At 38.7% G+C, this 23,866-nt stretch overlaps 1 protein-coding gene across 5 annotated transcripts in view; it reads left to right on the top strand.

Annotated features, from left to right (window-relative positions):
* PPP3CC (protein phosphatase 3 catalytic subunit gamma) overlaps positions 1 to 23,866 on the top strand; it is an 80,177-nt gene that overhangs the window by 13,424 nt on the left and 42,887 nt on the right. For all 5 annotated transcript variants that reach the window (XM_070794895.1, XM_070794897.1, XM_070794896.1 and 2 more), the window contains exons 2-3: positions 19,246 to 19,443; positions 19,813 to 19,937. In XM_070794895.1, the coding sequence (XP_070650996.1) occupies positions 19,246 to 19,443; positions 19,813 to 19,937 (323 nt within the window). The remainder of the gene's footprint in view (positions 1 to 19,245; positions 19,444 to 19,812; positions 19,938 to 23,866) is intronic.

The raw sequence follows: 23,866 nt of genomic DNA on the forward strand, positions 1-23,866 counted from the left end.
GTAGCCATCTACTGATAATCCCCTCTACAGTCTTTCATACAGCTAATACTTCCAGTACAGTATATTGCTTAACTGTTCTGTGTTGACATTACATCTTGTTTTTTTTATGTAATATTGACATTACATTAATTATTTTGGGTGCTTAAATAGAATATAAATTTCTTTAAGGTAGACTCACGTGTTAAAGTTATATAATCTATACCTTACCTTCTAGACAGTATGGGTATGTAGTAGATGCTCGATAAATACTGAGTTATTTAACTTAGAATATAATTACCTCCCTCGTATTTTCTACTTTTACTCAAAGAACCTTTGCAGTTTTTTGTCTCCTATAGATTTCAGAACTTAAAGTTTTAACAAATAATCACTATTAAATAGGATTTTAGGAAGGCCAGCCTATAGATCTCTTCAGGTACTGAGTGTTTTATTTTTCAGTTAGTAACATTGTATAACCATGAATTCTGTAAAATCTCAAATTGTGTAAAATCCTGGATTGTATAATGTTCTTTTGCTTTCTTGAGTGTATCTTCCATATGAATTTATTTATTGTATGTTATGTCTACATAGTACTCATTTAATCTTAAATTTTAGTGGCTTCCCAGAGAGATTATTGGTATTCTAACCTTTTTTTTTTTTTGACTTTGACTTATGTATGAAGAAAAACTATTAGAGATTATTTGATGAAGCACTATAGCAAAAGACTTCCCTGATAGCTCACTTGGTAAAGAATCCTCCTGCAATGCAGGAGACCCAGTTCAATTCCTGGCTTGGGAAGATCCACTGGAGAAGGGATAGGCTACCCACTTCAGTTATTGGGCTTCCCTTGTGGAACAACAGACTGGTTCCAAATAGGAAAAGGAGTTCGTCAAGGCTGTATATTGTCACCTTGTTTATTTAACTTATATGCAGAGTACATCATGAGAAACGCTGGACTGGAAGAAACACAAGCTGGAATCAAGATTGCCGGGAGAAATATCAATAACCTCAGATATGCAGATGACACTACCCTTATGGCAGAAAGTGAAGAGGAACTAAAGAGCCTCTTGATGAAGGTGAAAGTGGAGAGTGAAAAAGTTGGCTTAAAGGTCAACATTCAGAAAACGAAGATCATGGTATCCGGTCCCATCACTTCATGGCAAATAGATGGGGAAACAGTGGAAACAGCGTCAGACTTTATTTTGGGGGGCTCCAAAATCACTACAGATGGTGACTGCAGCCATGAAATTGAAAGACACTTACTCCTTGGAAGGAAAGTTATGACCAACCTAAATAGCATATTCAAAAGCAGAGACATTACTTTGCCAACAAAGGTTCGTCTAGTCAAGGCTATGGTTTTTCCAGTGGTCATGTATGGATGTGAGAATTGGACTGTGAAGAAGGCTGAGCGCCGAAGAATTGATGCTTTTGAACTGTGGTGTTGGAGAAGACTCTTGAGAGTCCCTTGGACTGCAAGGAGATCCAACTAGTCCATTCTGAAGGAGATCAGCCCTGGGATTTCTCTGGAAGGAATGATGCTAAAGCTGAAACTCCAGTACTTTGGCCACCTCATGCGAAGAGTTGACTCATTGGAAAAGCCTCTGATGCTGGGAGGGATTGGGGGCAAGAGGAGAAGGGGACGACAGAGGATGAGGTGGCTGGATGGCATCACTGACTTGATGGACGTGAGTCTGAGTGAACTCCTGGAGTTGGTGATGGACAGGGAGGCCTGGTGTGCTGCAATTCATGGGGTCGCAAAAAGTCGGACACGACTGAGCGACTGATCTGATCTTATCTGTGGCTTAGCTGGTAAAGAATCCGCCTGCGATGTGGGAGACCTGGATTTCGTTCCCTGGGTTAGGAAGATCCCCTGGAGAAGGAAAGGGCTACCCACTCCAGTATTCTGGCCTGGAGAATTCCATGGATTGTATAGTCCATGGGATCTCGAAGAGTCAGACACGACTGAGTGACTTTTGCTACAGCAAAGGAACTTAGTCTCTGGAATCAATCAACCTGAGACCAAATTCCAGCTCCTCCAGTTACTTACTAGTTGTGAGATTTTGGATAAAGTTTCTAACTTCCCTGAACCTTGGTTTTCACATTTGTCAAGTGGGGATAATAATACTTCATAGAGTGTTATTAGGTTAGATGAGACTATGTATGTAAAGCCCTCAGTATAATGGCTGTTTTGTAGTTAGCAGACAACAGTTATCATTATGATCACTATTATTTTTTGTGACTCTATAGTTAAAGTTGAAATCTGAAACCTATACTGAGAAGTGCTTTTCGGATACCTTCGACAACCTGCTGCTGCTGCTGCTACTAAGTCGCTTCAGTCGTGTCCGACTCTGTGCGACCCCATAGACGGCAGCCCACCAGGCTCCTCCATCCATGGGATTCTCCAGGCAAGAACACTGGAGTGGGTTGCCATTTCCTTCTCCAATGCATGAAAGTGAAAAGTCAAAGTGAAGTCGCTCAGTTGTGCCCGACTCTTAGCGACCCCATGGACTGTAGCCCACCAGGCTCCTCCATCCATGGGATTTTCCAGGCAAGAGTACTGGAGTGGGGTGCCATTGCCTTCTCCGTTCGACAACCTAGCACAACATAATTTAGCATCAGAGATTGTAGCTAACTTATATTAGCAAATTTAATGTACTAACAAAAAGAATAGTGCATTATTATCAAGTAGGATTTATCTCAGTAATGCAAAGTTGTGTTAACACTTGAAAATCAAGGAATATAATCTACATATTAACAGGGTAAAGGAGAAAACACATAGCATTACCTTCGTAAATTCAGAAAAACTATTTGACAAAAATTCAACACCCCATTCATGATTTAAACAAACATACTTCTAGAAATACTAAGGAAATCAACCCTGAATATTCACCAGAAGAACTGATGTTAAAGCTGAAGCTCCAATACTTTGGCCATCTGAGGAGAAGAACTGACTCATTGGAAAAGACCCTGATGCTGGGAAAGATTGAGGGCAGGAGAAGGAGGTACAGAGGATGAGATGGTTACATATCACTGACTCAGTGGACGTGAACTTGAGCAAACTCTGGGAGACAGTGAAGGACAGGGAAGCCTGGCATGCTGTATATATGTAATATATATATGTTCTTTACTATTATAGTTTATTACAAGATTTTGAGTATAGTTCCCTGTGCTCTACAATGGGTCCTTACTTACCTATTTTATGCATAATAGTTTGTATCTGCTAATCCCAGACTCCTAATTTATCCCTTCTTTCCCTGTTTTGTAATGCTGAGTTTATTTTGTATGCTTGTGAGTCTGTTTCTATTTTGTAAATCAGTTCATTGTATCATATTTTAGATTATACATGTCAGTGATACCATATAACATTTGTCTTTTTCTTTCAGACTTCACTTAGTATGATAATCTCTAGGCCCATGCATGTTTGCTGCAAATGGCATTATTTTATTCTTTTTTTATGACTGAGTAGTATTCCTGTGTGTGTGTGTGTGTGTGTGTACACCATATCTTTATCCATTTATCTGTTGATGGACAATTAGGTTGTTTCCATGACTTGGCTATTGTAAATAGTAAGCAAACTGATTTTAAAAAGGAAGAACAAGCTTGAAGAACTCACATTACTGATTTCAAGACTCACTATAAAGCTACAGTAATCAAGACAGTGTGGTAAAGGTGAAAAGGACAGACAGACAGATAAATGGAAAGCAGCAGAGTCCAGAAATAGACGTACACATAAATGGTCACTTGATTTTTTGATAAAGCAATTCAGCAGTGAAAAGAAAACGTTTACAACAAATGGTGTTGGGACAACTGGATGTCCGTATGGAGAAAAGTAAAATCTGACATGTAGCCTACACAAAGCTTATTTAATAATGGATCACAGACCTAAATGTAAAAGTGAAATGTTACCATTTTTGTAAACTTGGGAGAAATATCAATAACCTCAGATATGGAGATAACACCACCCTTATGACAGAAGTGAAGAAGAACTAAAGAGCCTCTTGATGAAAGTGAAAGAGGAGAGTGAAAAAGTTGGCTTAAAACTCAACATTCGGAAAACTAAGATCATGGCACTCAGTCCCATCACTTCATGGCAAATAGATAGGGAAACACTGGAAACAGTAACAGACTTTATTTTCTTGGGCTCCAAAATCACTGCAGATGGTAACTGCAGTCATGAAATTAAAAGGCACTTACTCGTTGGAAGAAAAGCTATGACCAACTAGGACAGCATATTAAAAGCAGAGGCATTACTTTGCCAACAACGGTCTGTCTAGTCAAAGCTATGGTTTTTCCAGTAGTCACGTATGGATGTGAGAGTTGGATCACTGAGAAAGCTGAGTGCCGAAGAATTGATGCTTTTGAATTGTGGTGTTGAGAAGACTCTTGGACTGCAAGGAAATCCAACCAGTCCATCCTAAAGGAAATCAGTCCTGAATCTTCATTGGAAGTACTGATACTGAAGCTGAAACTCCCAATACTTTGGCCATCTGATGCAAAGAACTGACTCACTGGAAAAGACCCTGATTCTAGGAAAGTTTGAAGGCAGGAGGAGAATGGGATGACAGAGGATGAGACGGTTGGATGGCATCACCGACTTGATGGACATGAGTTTGAGTAAGCTCCAGGAAGTTGGTGATGGACAGGGAAGCCTGGCATGCTGCAGTCCGTAGGGTCACAAAGAGTCAGACACGACTGAGTGACTGAACTGAACTGAAAAGAAAACCTAGAAGAAATCTTTGTGACCTTGGGGTAGACAAAGTTTTCTTAAGTCACAAAAAGCAAGAACTATAAAAACTGCTAATTGGACTTCATCAAAATTAAAATCTTTTGTTCTTCTAAATATGTTTTGTTAAGAGAATGAAAGACAAGCCTTGGACTGGGAGAAAATACTCACACTAGGTGTGTCTTACAAAGGACTTTTATTAAGAATATATAAAGAACTTAACAACTCACTGATAAGCCAACCAGCAAAATTTAAAAATGGACACGATTTGAACAGACAAGTCGCAAATGAAGATATATAAATAGCCAGTAGTAGACAAGAAGATATTTGATATCCTTAGCTATTAAAGAAGTACAAATTAAAACCACAATGAACTGCCATGACACATCCATTAGAATGGCTGAATTGAAGGGACAGCTCTCCAGTTTTAACAGGGATGTGGAGTGACAAACTCTCAGGCACTGTTGGTGGGAATGTAAAGTTGTAAAAGTCCTTGGGGAAGATTGCTCGACAGCCTCTTCACATGTTAATTATACACCTGCCTTACGTCTCTGGCACTCCAGCCCTAGGTATTTACCCAAGAGTAATGAAAATAAGATTTGTACACAAATGTTTATAGCAGCTTCGGTCATAATAGCCCAAACCAGGAAGTATTCAATGGGTAAATGAATGACCTCATGGTAAATCCTCACAGTGGAGTCTCGTCAGCAATAAAAAGATACAAACTACTGATATATGCAACAGCACAGGTGACTCACAAAACCACTATGTTAATGAAAAATACCAGACACACAAAACTATACACTGGACCGTTACATTCATACAAAAATAAAAAGTGCAAAATTCATGTGTAGTGACAGAAAGTAGAGCAGTGGTTGTCTGGTGCTGGGAGGCAGAGGAGAGGGTCTTTCAAGCGTAATGGAAATGTTTCATATCTTGATTGTGGCTGTGGTTTGACAAATGGAGACGTGTCATATTTTATCGAATTGTGCACATTAGTGGATACAGTTTACTGTTCCTAAATACACCTCAATAAAGCTTATTTTTAAAAAAGAAATTAAGGGAGCTATACCCTAAAATTAATCTAGGATTTAGTGCAGATGACTTCAGTTCAGTTTAGTTGCCCAGTCGTGTCCGACTCTTTGCAACCCCATGAACCGCAGCACACCAGGCCTCCCAGTCGATCACCAACTCCCAGAGTCCATCCAAACCCATGTCCTTGTGTCAATGATGCCATCCAACCATCTCATCCTCTGTCGTCCCCTTCTCCTCCTGCCCTCAACTTTCCCAGCATCAGGGTCTTTTCAAATGAGTCAGCTCTCTGCATCAGGTGGCCAAAGTATTGGAGTTTCAGCTTCAACACCAGTCCCTCCAATGAACACCCAGGACTGATCTCCTTTAGGATGGACTGGTTGGATCTCCTTGTAGTCCAAGGGGCTCTCAAGAGTCTTCTCCAACACCACAATTCAAAAGGATCAGTTCTTCAGTGCTCAGCTTTCTTCACAGTCCAACTCTCACGTCCATACATGACCACTGGAAAAACCATAGCCTTGACTAGACGGACCATTGTTGGCAAAGTAATGTGTCTGCTTTTGAATATGCTATCTAGGTTGATCATAACTTTCCTTCCAAGGAGTAAGCATCTTTGAATTTCATGGCTGCAGTCACCATCTGCAGTGATTTTGGAGCCCCCAAAAATAAATTCTGACACTATTTCCACTGTTTCCCCATCTATTTCCCATGAAGTGATGGGACCAGATGCCATGATCTTCATTTTCTGAATGTTGAGTTCTAAGCCAGCTTTTTCACTCTACTCTTTCACCTTCATCAAGAGGCTCTTTAGTTCCTCTTCACTCTCTGCCATAAGGGTGGTGTCATCTGCATATTTGAGGTTATTGATATTTCTCCTGGCAACCTTGATTCCAGCTTGTGCTTCGTCCAGGCCAACGTTTTGCATGATGTACTCTGCATATAAATTAAATAAGCAGGCTGACAATATACAGCCTTGACGTACTCCTTTCCCAATTTGGAACCAGTCTGTTGTTCCATGTCCAGTTCTAACTGTTGCTTCTTGACCTGCATACACATTTCTCAAGAGGCAGATATGGTGGTCCGGTATTCCCATCTCTTGAAGAATTTTCCACAGTTTGTTGTGATCCATACAGTCAAAGGCTTTAGCATATCAATGAAGCAGAAGTAGATGTTTTTGTGAAATTCTCTTGCTTTTCCTGTGATCCAATGGATGTTAGGCAATTTGATCTCTGGTTCCTCTGCCTTTTCTAAATCCAGCTTGAACATCTGGAAGTTTTCCATTCACGTACTGTTGAAGCCTAGCTTGGACAATTTTGAGCGTTACTTTGCTAGCATGTGAGATGTGTGCAATTGTGTGGTAGTTTGAACATTCTTTGGCATTGCCCTTCTTTGAGATTAGAATGAAAACTGACCTTTTCCAGTCCTGTGGCCACTGCTGAGTTTTCCATATCTGCTGGCATAGATTGCCACACTTTAACAGCATCACCTTTAGGATTTGAAATAGCTCAGCTGGAATTCCATCACTTCTACTAGCTTAGTGATGCTTCCTAAGGCCTACTTGACTTTGCACTCCAAGATGTCTGTCTCTAGGTGAGTAATATAATAATATGGTATAAACTTTTAAAAGGTGTATAATAAAAGTCTTCTTCCTATCCCTGATTCTAGGCCACCAGTTCCCTGTCTTGGGGAGGTTAAAGCCTGTTACCAGAGACCACCAGGAGCACATCTATATCTTATCAAAATGAAGTTACACTTAGCTTGTTGCAGCAAGGAATAACATGTACTGGAATAACTGGTGGAGCATCTCAGAAGGAGGGAGTTAGAAAAGAAGATACACAGAATTTTCAAAGCAGAGATTGGTCATAGAGTGAATTTAGGGTGGAAGTTAGTAGTCTGGGTGGGGACTGGCTACACTATGTGATGTAGTTGACTTGCTGGAATGCTCAGTGATTTTATCTTTAGTACACCTGAGTCCCTGAGGTGTTTTTGTCAGATCAGTTTCTGTGTAGTACTGGAACATACATAATGAGCTAATGTCAAAAAAAAAAAAGCTTAGATAGTCTGTAATGCACATTGTGGTTTGATTTGGTTCACTTTATCTGACTTTTAAGTCATAGTGTTTTTTCTTAGAGTTTGGGAACAATTTGTGGTTTCTGTTTCAATTTTCACTCTTTGCTTCTGATCATTTTTTAACTAAACTGGAGGATTTACCGTTTAGGAGTGATCAGTGAAGATCTGTGCCATGAGAGGTTGTGAGTGTTTATCAAGCTTTTGATGGTAGTAATTTTGACCTCTGTAAACACCAAGCCGTTTTGTTCTTTTTCTTAGATGATTTTTTTGTTTGTTTTTATTTATTTTATTGGAATATAATTGTTTTGCAATGTTTTGTTAGTTTCTGCTGTACATCTTGAATCAGCTATATGTATACATACATCCCTTCCCCCTGGGGCCTCCCTCCCACCCCCCCATCCCACCCCTCTAGGTCAGATGATTGTTTTTTGAGTCAGAGTCACTTGGCATGATAATGACTGAATGCATTATTTAAGACTCTAGAGACCACACACATGGCATCTGTAACAGACAAAACTTCAGTAATTATTGTTAAAACTTGAGATAATGTCTCATATATTTCATATCTATCTGGATCTTCCTATGGTAACCAAGTCATTTTTTCCCCTTTAATTTGGATATGGATTATTTACCTTTCCCAGTGTCTGAGGAATTAGTCCTGCATTTGTTGATTATCAAGGATAAAGGTCTTGGTAGTACTAAGAATAAAGGGCAGGGTGTTTACTGACAGTCTAGAATCTTGAGACAGAAGAAAATATCCAAGAGAATAAAGGGCAAAATCATGGAATGTGCACGGTAATCAGTGGCTTCTGGCATCGGAGAGATTGTGTTCTGTTGATTTTGGACATAAATGGTCTATTCACGTTATCTTCTGCTTTTGGAGCAAAACAGTTCTGGAAATCCTAACTCAGACACAGTGTCTGGCCATAGCAATGATGTCAGCAGTACGCGTAGTTAATTTTTTCCATGTAGTGTTAATCGTTACAAGTACATGATACATACCTTTACCAAAGTTCTTCTGACATGTCTCCCCAAGGTTAACTGTTGATCTTTAGATTATAGCTGGAACTTTAGGTGGATGTAAGGAAGAAGCAGAAACTCCTGGTAGGTGTTGAGTCTACAGGCTTTATTTATTCATTTAATTTATTATATTAAACATTAACCAGCCTTATCAGAATGGAAGAGAGTGGAATCTTCTGTTCAAGTACATAATCAGTTTCATAAAGAGTCAGTCATTGAGTATTCTGGAAGTAAGAATATGTCTTGAACAGAGAGGATATTGACAAATATCCAAGCCTTTTGATTTATCCTATAAAATGTACGAGGAATGTCACCAATACAAGCTTATTTAAACCTAGAGATAAATCTTTTGTCGACAGCTATTGTGTCAGTGTTTAATCTGAAAGATAAACAAACATTGAAGCATATCTACTTTAACACATTTTAAATTAATACATCATTAACTTAGGAAGGCTGAAGGCTGAACTCTTTTCATTTGTCAGATTTTTTTTTTCTTTTTACCCCATTTTAATAAAGCAAAGAGCTCTCACAATAGTTTTGAGTTAATTAAAAGTTGGAGAATGCCAAACAGAGCTAATAATTTCTATTAATCCTTTAAAAATATTTTTAATAAGGTAAAGGATCAAATCTTTGTGTAACCTAATGGTCCTTTAATTGGGTAGACCCAAAGATATTATAGGCGTAAGAGACATCTTTACAGTTTTATTGTTCTGAATTTGGAGTAGAACAAAATCAAAGGGAATTGTTGTGTGACAAAATACCAGTTGTGACTATCCAAAAGTGAGGAGTAGTTAAAGGCAGTATATTTAAAAATACAGCAATAAGTGACACTGTTTATTAGGAATGTCATCTTTTTTCTAAAAGTAAGGAATGTAAAAAAAAGAAGACTTACAAGTTTGTCAAAAGAAAAAAAAGCACAGAATTAACAGGATACTTGGATTTAAGGATTTAAGGAATGTCTTCTTGGCACAGAATAACTTTGCCCTTTTAATAGAAAGAAAATCAAATTCTAGTTTTCCTTTATTTATTACTCATGAAAGCATTTACATTAAAAGGATTTATAAGCCTTTATTCCTTTATGATAAATCCCTCACGTTTGACCAGTTTTGGCAGAAATTCTGATGTATTTTCTTTCTCTTGTCGAAGGTGGTTTTGTTTTTGTACAAACCCAGACAAATAAAATATACCAGTTCTCAGATTTTCTACTTTTATTAAGGTCTACTGTCTAATTTATCTATAGCTATACTCTGTCATTTTTGATACAACCAGAAATCCCCCTCCCAGCTTTATTAAGATAAAATTGACATACATAATTTTGTGAGTTTAAGGTGTATAATATGTTAATTTGATATAGTTATATTCTGCAAAATGATTATTTACCACAATGGTGTTAGCTGACAACATATAAACACCGTATAATGACCATATTTTTTTTGTGGTGAGACAGACATTTCTTATTCTAAAATACAAGATTATTCTCTTTATTTCTGGATAACCCAAAACATATCTGATACTATGCATTCACATTTCCGTGTCTTTACATGCATTCTTTTACGTTCTTTCAAAATCAGTAACAAAAGACATTGTTAAGAGTTAAAGGTTGAATGAGAGGGGAATAGTGAGGGTATTAGAAATGAGTAATCTTATAACTTTCAGAGAGTTACAAATTAAAAGGGCTTTTATTGCCTGTGGATTAATTGGTCTCTAAATTCTCTTTAGGGTAATGCCAATTAGTCTTTTCCAGGTTTTGTGTCTCCTGCCTGTGTGAATGCTAAGTTCATTGGTGTCCGACTCTTTGCAACCCCATGGACTGTAGTCTACCCAGGCTCCTCTGTTCATGGGATTTTCCAGGCAAGAATACTGGAATGGGTTGCCATTTCCTCCTACAGGGGATCTTCCTGACCCAGGGATTGAACCTGTGTCTCCTGAAATGGCAGATGGATTCTTTACCACTGAACCACCAGGAAAGCCTCTTTGTATCTCCTGTGCTGTGCTTAGTCGCTCAGTTTTATCTGACTCTTTTTGACCCCATGGACTGTAGCCCGCCAGGCTCCTCTATCCATGGTATCAGATCCGATCTGGTGTCTATGCAGAGTTGCTGTTAAATTACTTTACCTGAGGTCTTATCTTGAAACATACAGATCTGAAACATCTGGTGTGAGAAAGTTTGAGCTCAGATAGTCTGTGATGTATGTTGTGGTTTGGTTTGGCTCACTTTATTTGTCCTTTGAGTCATAGTACAGTTATAAGTTGGGACTTCTGTTTCGATTCTGAGAGGTGTCTCATGTTAGTTTCTTGTGCGTATAAAAGTGTATTTGTGATTGTTGAACAGTCTAAGGAAAAAACTTTGACTTCAAGAATTCAATATTAGTTTTCCACTGCTGTGTAACAAATTATCAAAAACTTAGTGGCTTAAAACAATGATTTTTTTAGCTCAAAGTTGTGTGGCTCAGAGGTACATTCATGGCATAGACTTCTCTGCTCAACAGCTCAAAGGCTGAAATCAAAGTGCCCACCAGGGTGAGTTTACATGTGGAGGCTCGGGGAAGAATCTGACATTAGCACGTTCAGGTTATTGATAGTTCCTTGTGGTAGTAGGAATGAAGTCTGTATTTTTATCTGGGGGCCACTCCTTGCTCCTAGAGGCTGCCTTCATTCCTTACTCCGTGGCCTCCTCTGTCTCCAAGCTAACGATGGAGAACTTATACGTCGAATCCCTTTCATGTTTCAGATCTCTCAACTCCTATGTCTAACCTCTAGATCCAGATGCAAAGGTCTCCTGTGCTTAGGTCAGGTGTACCTGGACAATCTCCTATTTTAAGGTCATCTGATATGGGACCTTACTTATGCTTTCAGACTTCCTTCCTTCCAGCAATACCTACACTGTGGTTTGATGGAGTAACTGGGAGAAGGTGTGTGGATACCATGGGCCAGGCATCTTGAGGGGTCTATCTCCCACTCACCCCAGTGCCTTTGTGTGTTTTGAAGCATAAGCCACAGAGCTTCCTCCTTGTCATCTTAGTAACTCTTGGTCATTTATAGGTGTAACTTAAATTTGATGTTGAATTTTTGAATGTCACTGCTAAGAGTCAGTTTGGGGTACAGCTCTGCTGATTTGAGAAAAGTCTTATTTATGTATGAAACTGATTAGCATAGGGAAGGTTATTGACAACGGGATTGCCTTTTTTGCCTTTGGCATTTCTTATTTTTCTTTTAGTAAATTTTTTAAATAAAAACTTGGAAAAATGTAGGGCAAAGCAGATAGGGAAAAAAAAGCCATCTGTAGTCCAAACACATACTTTCATCCTATTCTTCTAATTTTTATTGTTCACTAAAAAGAATATCAGTATGCTCATGTAGTGTACAAAATAATTATATACTAACTTCTTATATATATATATTTTTCTGATTATAGAAGTGATACAGGGTAATTGGAGAAAATTTAAAAAATAGGCAAGCTGGAAAAATAAGATAATTTAGAATCTTGTTACCTAGCACTAATACTTGGGTATATTTCTTTACTGCCTTGTCTAATGCATTGAAAGTGAAAGTGAAGTAGCTCAGTCGTGTCCGACTCTTTGCAACCCCGTGGACTGTAGCCCACCAGGCTCCTCCGTCCATGGGATTCTCCAGGCAAGAATACTGGAGTGGGTTGCCATTTCCTTCTCCAGGGGATCTTCCTGACCCAGGGATTGAACCCAGGTCTCCCACATTGCAGGCAGATCCTTTAACCTCTGACCCACCAGGGAAGCCCAGGTCTAATGCATTATTTAGTCACAATTTAGATCATATTATATGAATTTATTTTTAAACAGAATTAACACTGGGACACTTAACAATTTTAAATAAAAGATATTTGGTGTATTACTTATCACCCAGGAGTTTTTTTGTATCTTAATCTTTAAAAGTGACTTTGTTAATTCTGGGTGAATTTTAAATTCATAAATAAGTTTTTTATTTAAAAAATTTTACATGCATATGTACATATATATATGTGTGTATATATATATACACACACACACACACACACATATATATATGTATAATCACTATTTTGTGGGAAAAAGAGAATTCCATTGTCTTTTCAAATTGACTCACTCCCTCTGAGTCCCTGACAGCTGAGTTTTCACCCTACCTTATATTTTAATGCCATCCATGGACCAAGGACAGTGGTGTTTCCATTGGCTCTACTTCCCTCTTGCTTCTTGAGACAAGATGCTATGACCCTGGCTCCCTCTGGGGAATAGCAGCTCAGAAAAAGAAAGTGCTTTGAAACGAGGTCTTTAAAGAACGTTCCAGACTTAGAGAGTGAAAGAGAGCACCATGTGCCTCCTCTCCCCTCTTCTTCTGACTTCTTAGACTGACTATGCTCAGTCCCTCAGTCATGTCCCATTCTTTGTGACCCCATGGACTGTAGCCTGCCAGTTTCCTCTGTCCATGGAATTTTCCAGGCAAGAATACTGGGATGGGTTGCCATTTCCTACACCAGGGGATCTTGCTGACCGAGGGATGGAACTGTGTCTCTTACATCTCCTGCACTGGCAGATTCTTTACAACTGGCATCACCTGGGACGGACTAGAATGCTAAAATGTCCTACCTGAAGATGCAGACTGATAGAGGTCTCAGTGCGGTATTTTCCTGCTGAAACATTAATAGACCGGGCATTCGCTATATGAATTATTAAAGAATACAGAAAATCACTATTTACTTGGTGATGAAAATAGTTTGTTTTATTACTTACTGTGCTTCTACTTTTGAGGAGAGAGATGAGGCAAAGACAAATGCTTTGTTTTGTAATATTCCTTGCAAAATGTCCAAAATGTGATTTGGATTTGGTCATCAACCATGTCAACAATGATTCTGTTTTAACAGTGGGGTGAAAAAAATCCTTCTATTAATGCTTTTCTTAGGATTGAGAAGGAACTGAAATGGAAGACGTGTACACGAGTGGAAGTTTGATTCTCTGAGTTACATAATCTTACATAAGGAGCCGCTGACTCATTGGAAAAGACCCTGATGCTAGGAAAGATTGAGGGCAGGAGGAGAAGGGGGCAACAGAGGATGAGATGGTTGGATGGCATCACTGACTCAATGGACATGAGTTTGAGCAAACTCAGGGAGATAGTGAAGGGCAGAGGAGCCTGACTCTGCAGTCCATGGGGTTGCAAAGAGTCCATCATGGCTTAGCAGCTGAACAATAATAACAACAATGAAAACTCTTAAGATTTATTCTCTTAACTTTCTTATATATTATACAGCAGTGTTAGCTATTACCATTACAGTACCTTATATTCCTAGTACTTATTTACCTTTTCACTGAAAATTTGTATCTTGCTACCCCTTTCCTCCATTTCTCCCTCCTCCCACCCTTCTCCTTTGGTAACTGTGAGTCTGATCTCCTGTTCTATGAGAATCGTTTTTAGATTCCATATGTAAGTGCTACCATACAGGATTTTGTCTTTCTTTGCCTGACATATTTCACTTTTAGCATGATGCCTTCAAATCCATCCATATTGTTGCAAATTATAAGACTTTCTCATTTTTTAAGGCTGAATAATACTCCATTGTGTACGTATGTACCATAACATCTTTGTTCATCCATCAATGGACACACAGGTTCTTTCCATAACATGTTAAATTGTACATGCCTCTTAGACATCTGAGTAGATGTTAAATAGACTGTTGGATTTAACAGTCTGGAGGGCTCATCAGTTTTCAGAAGGTTTATGTTGAAATTCTTGGTTGTATTTGTACAAACAACTCCCTTTATAATCATGTTGCAGCTAGTTTAATTATGAAATAAAATCATTTCTACAGTTTTTACTTTCTCATTTATTTATGTATTTGGCTGTGCTGGGTCTTAAGTTTTGACACACATGATCTTTAGTTGGCATGTGGGATCTAGTTCCCTGACCAGGAATTGAACCCAGGATTCCTGCATTGGGAGCACAGAATCTTAGCCACTGGACCACTAGGAAAGTCCCTTATTTTTAAAGATAAAAAGCTGAATGATTTCCCTCCACTGTTTTTTATGACTATTTTTTTTTAATGTGGATACACTTTAAGTAGCCTGTTCTTTTTTAAACAATTACTTAATTATTATTTATTTTTGGTTGCACTGGATCTCCGTTGCCTTGCGTGGGCTTTCTCTAGTTGTGATGAGCAAGAGCTGCTGCCTAGTTCCTCACTGTGGTGGCTTCTCTAGTTGTGGAGCACAGTCTCTAGTAGCTGTGGCTCACAGGCCTGAGAGCGTGCAGGAGCTGTGGTGTGTGGGCTCAATAGCCGCAGCTCGTGGGCTCAGTAGCTGCAGCTCGTGGGCTCTGGAGCGCGGGCTCAGTAGTTGTGGCGCATGGGCTTAGTTGCTCCATGGCATGTGGGATCCTCCCGGACCTGGGATTGAACCTTGTTTCCTGCATTGGCAGGTGGATTCCTAGCCACCAGGGAAGGCCTAAGTGGCCTTTTCTAGTACCAGTCATCTTTGAATAACAAGAACCTCCTCTCCCCCCCCAAAAAAAGTGTACTGTAGTTTGTTAACCCCTAAATTATCATATTTCTGGGTAAATGACGTTTTGATTCATAGTCAAAATTTTTTTAACTCTATGCTTGCGTTTTGAGACCCTTTAATCCCTCTATTAACCCGCTTTCTTGTTGATAAGGATTGTAGCTTTTAAAATGATGAGCCTAGGTTAAAAATAAAGGATCCAGTCTCCCAAGTGACAATATGAAATAACCAATAAAGCAATAACTTGAGTGCTGGCACTACCAACATTTTGATTCTTTCATTTAAAAACGCCTAATTTGGTCCTGAAACATTGTAAGTCAACTGTACTTCAATAAAACTTATATATATTTAGAAAAAAAATTAAAATGCCTACTTTGGTTAGCATAATTTTTTTAACAAATAAAATGTCTGGAATTACTTATTACTCTTGTAATTACACTTGAGTATCTTTTCTTGGAAATTTGAAAAATTGTCCTAAGACTTGGTTTTGGAAGGATGATAGGTTTAGAAATGGAATAAAGAGGCAACACAGCCACAGAAATGAAGAAGGGGAACTTCTATGTCTGGCGGCATATGGTTTATTTATGACTTGAAAGGATACAAGTACTAAACCTCAGTGTTACAGTCTAAATACTTCATAGTTTAAAGCATGGGTAAGATGTTAGAAGCTTAAACTTCAGAGTCCAAGTGCTTAGATTGTATTTTTTTAATCAGTGAAATTCTGTAGGTCATTAAAGGCAGTTTGAAACTTGTTAAAACTCAAACTTGGGCTTGAACACGTGTATATACATAATATTTAAGTTTTCATTCTAGTCTTATTCTTGTTCCGCTAAATCCATATTTATCCAAACCAGTCTGACTTAGAAAGTGTGGTCTGTGAACCAGTGTCTGTCCACCAATTGGTGCTAAGTGAAGTAAGTACAGAGAGTAGTGAGCATTTAAAAACTTTCATAGCAGCTCGACATCAGCACAACATCTGTGCCTGTGATTATTTTTCTAGTAATTTATTCTTACTGCATTTTACAAAGTTTAGTTTTCTACCTGTTGGTGCTAGGGTGGGGGCAGTTCCCAAGACAGTTTATGAAGCATTTCTCTAGATCCCCTTTTTTTCCACTCAGAAATTCTGCACTCCTTGTATCCATGTGGCCACATAAGGGCTGGGAGTAAGGACACGAAGACGAGTAAACTGTGCCTGTGTGATGACTGAGAATGAAGGTGCTGATTATCTGAGCTTAGTGGGCATGAGCTTTGCAACCCCATGGAGTGCAGCACACCAGGCTCCCCCGTTCTTCACTTCTGGACTTTGTTCAAAATTCATATCAACTGAATCAGTGATGCTATCTAACTATTTCATCCTCTGTTGCTCCCTTCTCTTCCTGCCCTCAATCTTTCCCAGTATCAGGGTCTTTTCCAGTGAGTCGGCTCTGCGCATCAGGTGGCCATAGTATTGGAGCTTCAGCTTCAGCATCAGTCCTTCCAAGGAATATTCACGGTTAATCTACTTTGGGATTGACTGATTTGATCTCCTTGCAGTCCAAGGGACTCTCAAGAGTCTTCTCTAACACCACAGTTTGAAAGCATCAGTTCTTCAGCTCTCAGCTTTCTTATGGTCCACCTCTTACATCCATACATGACTACTGGAAAAAATGGGTCACCTGCTTGATGGCTCTGTAGTGGGTCTAATGGCAACCTCCTCCAAGAGGGCTTACGCCACACGCTGTGCCTACTCTATACTATTGCTTGTTTCTCCCATAATTTTGAAGCAAATCCCAAATAGCATTTACCTTCATTTAAAAATATTTCAGTAAGAATCACTAAAATACAAAAGGTTTATTATTATTATTTAACACAACCATAGTACCATTGCTATTTTAGTAAAAATGTAAGTAAACTTGTTCAGGACTAACCTTTACCCTGTTTTATAGACTCACTAGATGAGTGAATAAAAAACCCATCATAATATTTTTGTCTTATAATAGATGTAGATTATCCTATTAAGATAGTATATTGGTGTACGGTATGAATCACACAAGTTAACACTAAATTTGTCCTCCAAATTGAGGTGGTTTGAGAGTGAAAGGGGATGCTGTTAACAGTTACACTAGGAGAATGACTGAAATCTAGGACTGTCTTGAGTAAACTGGGGTGTATGTGGTCCCCTTCCGGAGAAGGCAATGGCAACCCACTCCAGTACTCTTGCTTGGAAAATCCCACGGATGGAGGAGCCTGGTAGGCTGCAGTCCATGGGGTCACTAAGAGTCAGACATGACTGAGCGACTTCACTTTCACTTTTCACTTTCATGCATTGGAGAAGGAAATGGCAGCTCACTCCAGTGTTCTTGCCTGGAGAATCCCAGGGACGGGAGAGCCTGGTGGGCTGCCATCTATGGGGTCGCACAGAGTTGGACACGACTGAAGCGACTTAGCAGCAGCAGCAGCAGCAGCATGTCATCCCCTGTCTCAGTGTAATATTTGCCGGTTGGATAGCTACTATGATTTCTTTCAGTGGGCTTTGAATAGTCAAAATGAGCCAAGTTGCAGCCAAGAGTATTACAAAACCTACTATAGGACTTTCTTTACTTTTGAATAATACAAAATGGTATGGCTAGAGCAAGTTTAAAATTGTGTAAGTGCCTGTAGAAGTTGGTTCTTAATAACACTTCCATAAAGCTAGAAGTGAAATCATCAGACATAAGCACAGATTAAAATGAACCCCTCTGTTGGGACTTCCCCAGCAGTACAGTGGTTGGGACTCTGTGCTCCTGGTTCACAGGGCACGGGTTTGATCCCTGGTCAGGTAACTTGGATCCCATGTGACCAAAAATGAAAAAGAAATAACATGAACCTCTTCTTTAAAATGTATGGTTTATAGACTTATGGCTATAGGTCACAGGAAATCTAAAAGTAGACTGTTTTAAAGATAGGTAAAAGAAGAGATGATAGCCAGTTTTAAAACATCAAAAATTTTTTTCTGTTCAAGTTACTAATTTACTGTGATGTTGTATATAATCTTTATATCTAGTGTAAACTGAAGTTAGTTGTTAGCATTTCCAGATTAGAAAACAAAACTAGGCCTCCCATATCTATTTTTCTTAAGTTTGTGCTCTGTTACTATAGCAAGTTATTTTGTGAAAGAGCTCCATTCTGTTAGTTGTGTTCTTATTATGACTAATATTTTAAGCGACTACCTTTTAATAGGGCTTCTCTTGTGGCTCAGCTGGTAAAAGAATCCGCCTGCAATGCAGGAGACCTGGGTTTGATTCTTGGGTTGGGAAGATCCCCTGGAGAAGGGAAAGGCTACCCACTCCAGTATCCTGGCCTGGAGAATTCCATGGACTATATAGTCCATGGGGTCACAAAGAGTTGGAGACAACTGAGTGACTTTCACCTTTTAATAATACATACATACACTTGTGTTTGTATTAATAATAGAATCATACATTGCATTAGTAGTAAAATCATACATTTATGATTCCCCTAAATAGGAACTGAAGTCAAACTTCCAAGACATGGCTTCATTATGTCTATTCTTTGAAGGAAATAAATGCATTTTTAGTAGTGTTGTGGTTTCTTGTCCTTCATTTTTTAAACCGTAGTTTCTTTTTGAATACTTTTTCATAGAAAAAATATATTCATTGTCTCACTGTTAGCTTATTTACTGAATCAAGTGTTTCATGTTTATATGTAAGGCATAATTTATACACCTCTAGATCTTTTAAATGACTTTGTGGCCTTCTAAAAAATTAGAATCAATCATCTATAATATATAGTATCTTTAGTTTTTTTCCCCATGTAGTTCTGGTGCTGTGGATGTTAAATCATGGTGATGTTTTAGACTTAATTTGTTATGTAAAAGTGATGTGTTTATGGGGGTTTTCTATATCTTCAGCTGTTTAAATTTTTTTTTTCTTTTCTTTCTAGCTGTCCCCTTTCCTCCGACCCAGCGGCTTTCTTTGAAGGAAGTATTTGAGAATGGGAAACCTAAAATTGATGTTTTGAAAAACCATTTGGTGAAGGAAGGGCGACTGGAAGAGGAAGTAGCCTTAAAAATAATCAATGATGGGGCTGCCATACTGAGACAAGAGAAGACTATGATAGAAGTAGATGCTCCAGTCACGGGTATGAGAAGGGTCTGCACAGTGGCACTTAGATTTGCGCTAGATTGAGGAATGACTACAGATTTGAGCTAGTTTGAGGAATGATTACAAATCATCATCGACTAAAATGTGTAATAATTATTCTAGGAATTGTGAGCAGTCTCACGATTGTTTGATATGTTTATTTTTCATTGAAGAAATACAATTTAAAATGTCTAATATTTCCAGTAGGACTGTTTCAAATTGATAGATTACCTGCAGTTATCAAGCAGTCCAGTCAAAAGCTAGAATGATTTAAGTTAAAAGTTAAACTGTGGTCTTAATAGTGTAATGCTCTTTCTCTTCTAAAACATAATTTTTCGCCTCACCTTATGTCTTTTTTCCCTCCTAGTATGTGGTGACATTCATGGACAATTCTTTGACCTGATGAAGTTGTTTGAAGTTGGAGGATCACCTAGTAATACACGCTACCTCTTTCTGGGTGACTACGTGGACAGAGGCTATTTCAGTATAGAGGTAAATATTAAACTGGATATATTGAAACTATCATATTGTATTCTTAATATTTTTTAATTTTCTTTCTTCAGTAGAAGAAATTAAAATGAACACTTGCAGGATTTATAAACTTTGTTACTTTCATTAAGTAAAATGATAGAAATTGATATTAAAAAACTATTTCTTTTATTTGCCAGTAAAAATCTGACATGTGGAAGGCTGTATTAACCCAGTTTTGCAAACAACTTAAGTGTTTACCAACCTTTCCTCTTTGGAGGTAGTGTACAGGCTATATATAAATAACTTAAATTGCTTTTCACCCTAAATGGGGTTTGGATTAGCTCACCTTAATTGTAAAACCATAAGCTGTTGGGCTACACTGAATGCATAGATTAACTGCCAATGCTAAATAATCAGGCATTTAACCTATTGTAGGAATAATTTCTGATACTATTGCACATAGTAAGTACATGTTCATTGAAGGAAAAATAATTACAGTTAATGAAGTTAATGAAAACTCACAATTTATATATTTTGAAAACTGTATGATGACAGAAAAATGGTTAGATTTAAAACAAAGTATTAATATAAGCTTTTACATATAAAAAATAAAACTATTTTAAAACCTAACAGAGGGACTTCTCTGGTGGTCCATTGGTTAAGATTCTATGCTCCCAGTGCAGGGGGCCCAGGTTCTATCCCTGGTCAGGGAACTAGATCCCACAAACCACACCGCAACAAAGATCGAAAATCTTGCATGCTACAACTAAGACCTAAATAAATACTTTTTAAAAAGCTAGCAGAAGGACTTAGTACATTCATATTTAATGTCTATTGATTTAGCTGTATGTGGTCGGCAAAGAAAAGTAGCTTTTGAAATAGTTCAGGTAATTGAATTATTGTGTCCCCAGAATAGGTTTGAGATGAGACATCGAGTCCGCTTGTTGTTCTCGAAGTCCTCAGTTCTGCCTCTCCCTCACAGCGGGGGCTCACTGTACTAAGTACGCTTCTGGTGGCTAAAGGTTTATTGTTCATGCAGCATGTCTGCTAAATACAAGTCAACCATGTCACCTGGTTCTCAACAAGAGAAGCAGCTGTGGTTCTAAAGCTGCCAAAAAAACAAGAAACAGGAGAAATGGATCTTACTCTTCAGTTAGACAGTCTAAATTCATGAGTCAGAAAACCTCAGGGTTGTCTTGCCAGTATCCCAAATTCTAAATGCCTTGCCTCCAGACTGCCCCTGCATTGGGAGCACAGAGTCTTACCTGCCGGATTACCAGGGAAATCTCTCTGTTAGGTTTTGACACATTGTAGGCACGACTGAGCGCCTTCCCTTTCACTTTTCACTTTCATGCATTGGAGAAGGAAATGGCAACCCACTCCAGTGTTCTTAACCTGGAGAATCCCAGGGATGGTGGGCTGCTGTCTGTGGGGTCACACAGAGTCGGACACGACTGAAGTGACGCAGCAGCAGCAGCAGGCACTCGGTATTTGTTGGTTGACTGGATGTTAATAAATCATAGGTTGTATTTGGCTTTATCTTGTTACTTGATGTTTGGCTACCTTAAAGTGTTTTTCTGGAGTAGTTTAAGAGATAAATTAATCAAAACTTTAAAGTGACAGTGCTGTATCACACCAGTTTTAAAATTAAACTGTAGGAGATATCTGGTGTTAGTTGGAAGTCACTTATAAACCAATAAGGTTATAGATTTCTGTAAGCTACAGCTTAGTCCAACATGATATAAGTATATAATTGAACAATAATTTTTTATCAATGTGCTTGATAAACATGAATGTTATGTTTGTCAAACAGGAAAATAAGGTAATGGAGCCCTGATGACAATTTTTTGTTATAAATAGTCATTTTGGGGGGTAGAAAAATTGGGAAATGCAGAATCTAACAAAAACATTTATAAATGAAATAATTACTGTTACTATTTTGTTATATTTCCTTGCATTTTTTTCTCCTTTTACATGTATATACAATTTTCAAAGAAAGTTGAGATTGTTTTGTACGTTCTCTTTTGTAATCGTTTCCCCCTCCTGAACGTTGTGTTGAGAACACTTTTCTCTGTCATTAAAATTTCTCTAAAAACGTGATCAGCGGCATAAATACCATAATTTATTTCACCATTCCTCTTTGGATAATTCAGTTTGTAGCAGGTACTGCTTATTGTCTACTTTTTCTCTTCCTATTCCTTACTAGCAAAATCCTTGTTTTGTTCAAATAAATGGGATTGGGGGTTCAGGGAGAACTTTCAGTGCTGGGGAGGGAAGGCCCTTATCCCAGCCCAAGGGGATGAATTCTTCTGGCTGGTTTGAGCCAGTCATGGCAGTCCACTCCCTGGTACTAGGTGATTAGTCTAAGTAAACATGGGATCCTCTTTTACCCAGTAGTATATAAAGAGATCTTTTGATAATCATGACCTTTCTTTGTTGTGTACAAAAAATCATAAAATTGTATCCTGATGTATAGTACGAGGGAATAAAACTTGAAATTAGGGGCCAAGAAGTATACCAACCGAATTACATTGTAGAGTGGATGTGCATTGTGCTTTTTATAGCTCATTACTTCAGAAAGGTTAGTTGGTCATTTCAGAAGGCAGAAATAAGGACCAAATAAATCCAAAGGTATATCACGTTCTTGGAAAGGTAAGTATAGAAAAGAGAAAGTGCTTTCTATGTTTATATATGAATTTAATCTAATTTTTCCTTGGAATATTGTGAAAGTTGGTATGTTGCAAACGGAAGTCAGGCCCCAAAAGGGAAAAGCCATCTAATTATATTTGTATGTGTCTGTGTGTTTACATTTTATAATGGTTGTTTTGCATTATCTTCCTTAAAACATACACATATTTTGATCTAACAATTTCACTTTTTGTGAAATTATACTACAGATATAATTATGTACAATGACCTGAATGGTTTGTCACATAAAGTTCTACTTGGCGAGCTACAGTCATGGGGTCGCAAAGAGTCAGACATGACTAAGCAACTTAGCACACAGGCATGCAAAGCATCCTGCAACAAAGAATTGTTTATGTTAATAGTACCTAAGTTGAGAGACATTGTTATCATTCTGGGGATGTGAAGATAAACAAGCATAACCAAGTCCTTTCTTGTGTTTTCTAGTAAGAGAGACAGCATCTTTATATTTGTTTAGTGTCCATGAAAATCAAGTCAGGGTAAAGGACTAAAGGGGACAGGAGTAGCTCATTTGGGGCTTCCCTGGTAGCTCTGATGGTAAAGAATCCGCCTGCAATGCAGGAGACCCACATTCGATCGCTGGGTCAGGAAGTTCTCCTGGAGAAAGGAATGGCTGCCCACTCCAATACTCTTGCCTGGAGAATCCCATGGACACAGGAACCTGACAGGCTACAGTCCAGGGAGTCACAAAGAGTTGGACGTGACTAAGCAACTAACCGGAGAAGGCAATGGCAACCCACTCCAGTACTCTTTGCCTGGAAAATCCCATGGATGGAGGAGCCTGGTAGGCTGCAGTCCATGGGGTCGCTAAGAGTCAGACACGACTGAGCGACTTCACTTTCACTTTTCACTTTCATGCATTGGAGAAAGAACTGGCAACCCACTCCAGTGTTCTTGCCCGGAGAATCCCAGGGACGGGGGAGCCTGGTGGGCTGCCGTCTAGGGGTCGCACAGAGTCGGACACGATTGAATCGACTTAGCAGCAGCAGCAGCAAGCAACTAACACTTTCACTTTCAATTTAGTTGGAGGTCAGGGAAGTTCTACTTGAAGAGGTAACATTTGAATAGAAAATGTGAATGACCTGAGAGAATGAGCCACCCGTAAATAGAGGTGGGGCGAGTACCTTCCAGGCAGAGGCCAAGTAGAGCTCTGAGGAAGGAACGAGCCTAAGACAGCTCAGGAACAGAAGCAAGGTCAGCGTGGCTAGACAAAATGAGTAAGGGGACAATGTGGATGGTGCATC

This window comes from Bos indicus, chromosome 8, assembly GCF_029378745.1.
Source record: "Bos indicus isolate NIAB-ARS_2022 breed Sahiwal x Tharparkar chromosome 8, NIAB-ARS_B.indTharparkar_mat_pri_1.0, whole genome shotgun sequence".
Taxonomy (NCBI): domain Eukaryota; kingdom Metazoa; phylum Chordata; class Mammalia; order Artiodactyla; family Bovidae; genus Bos; species Bos indicus.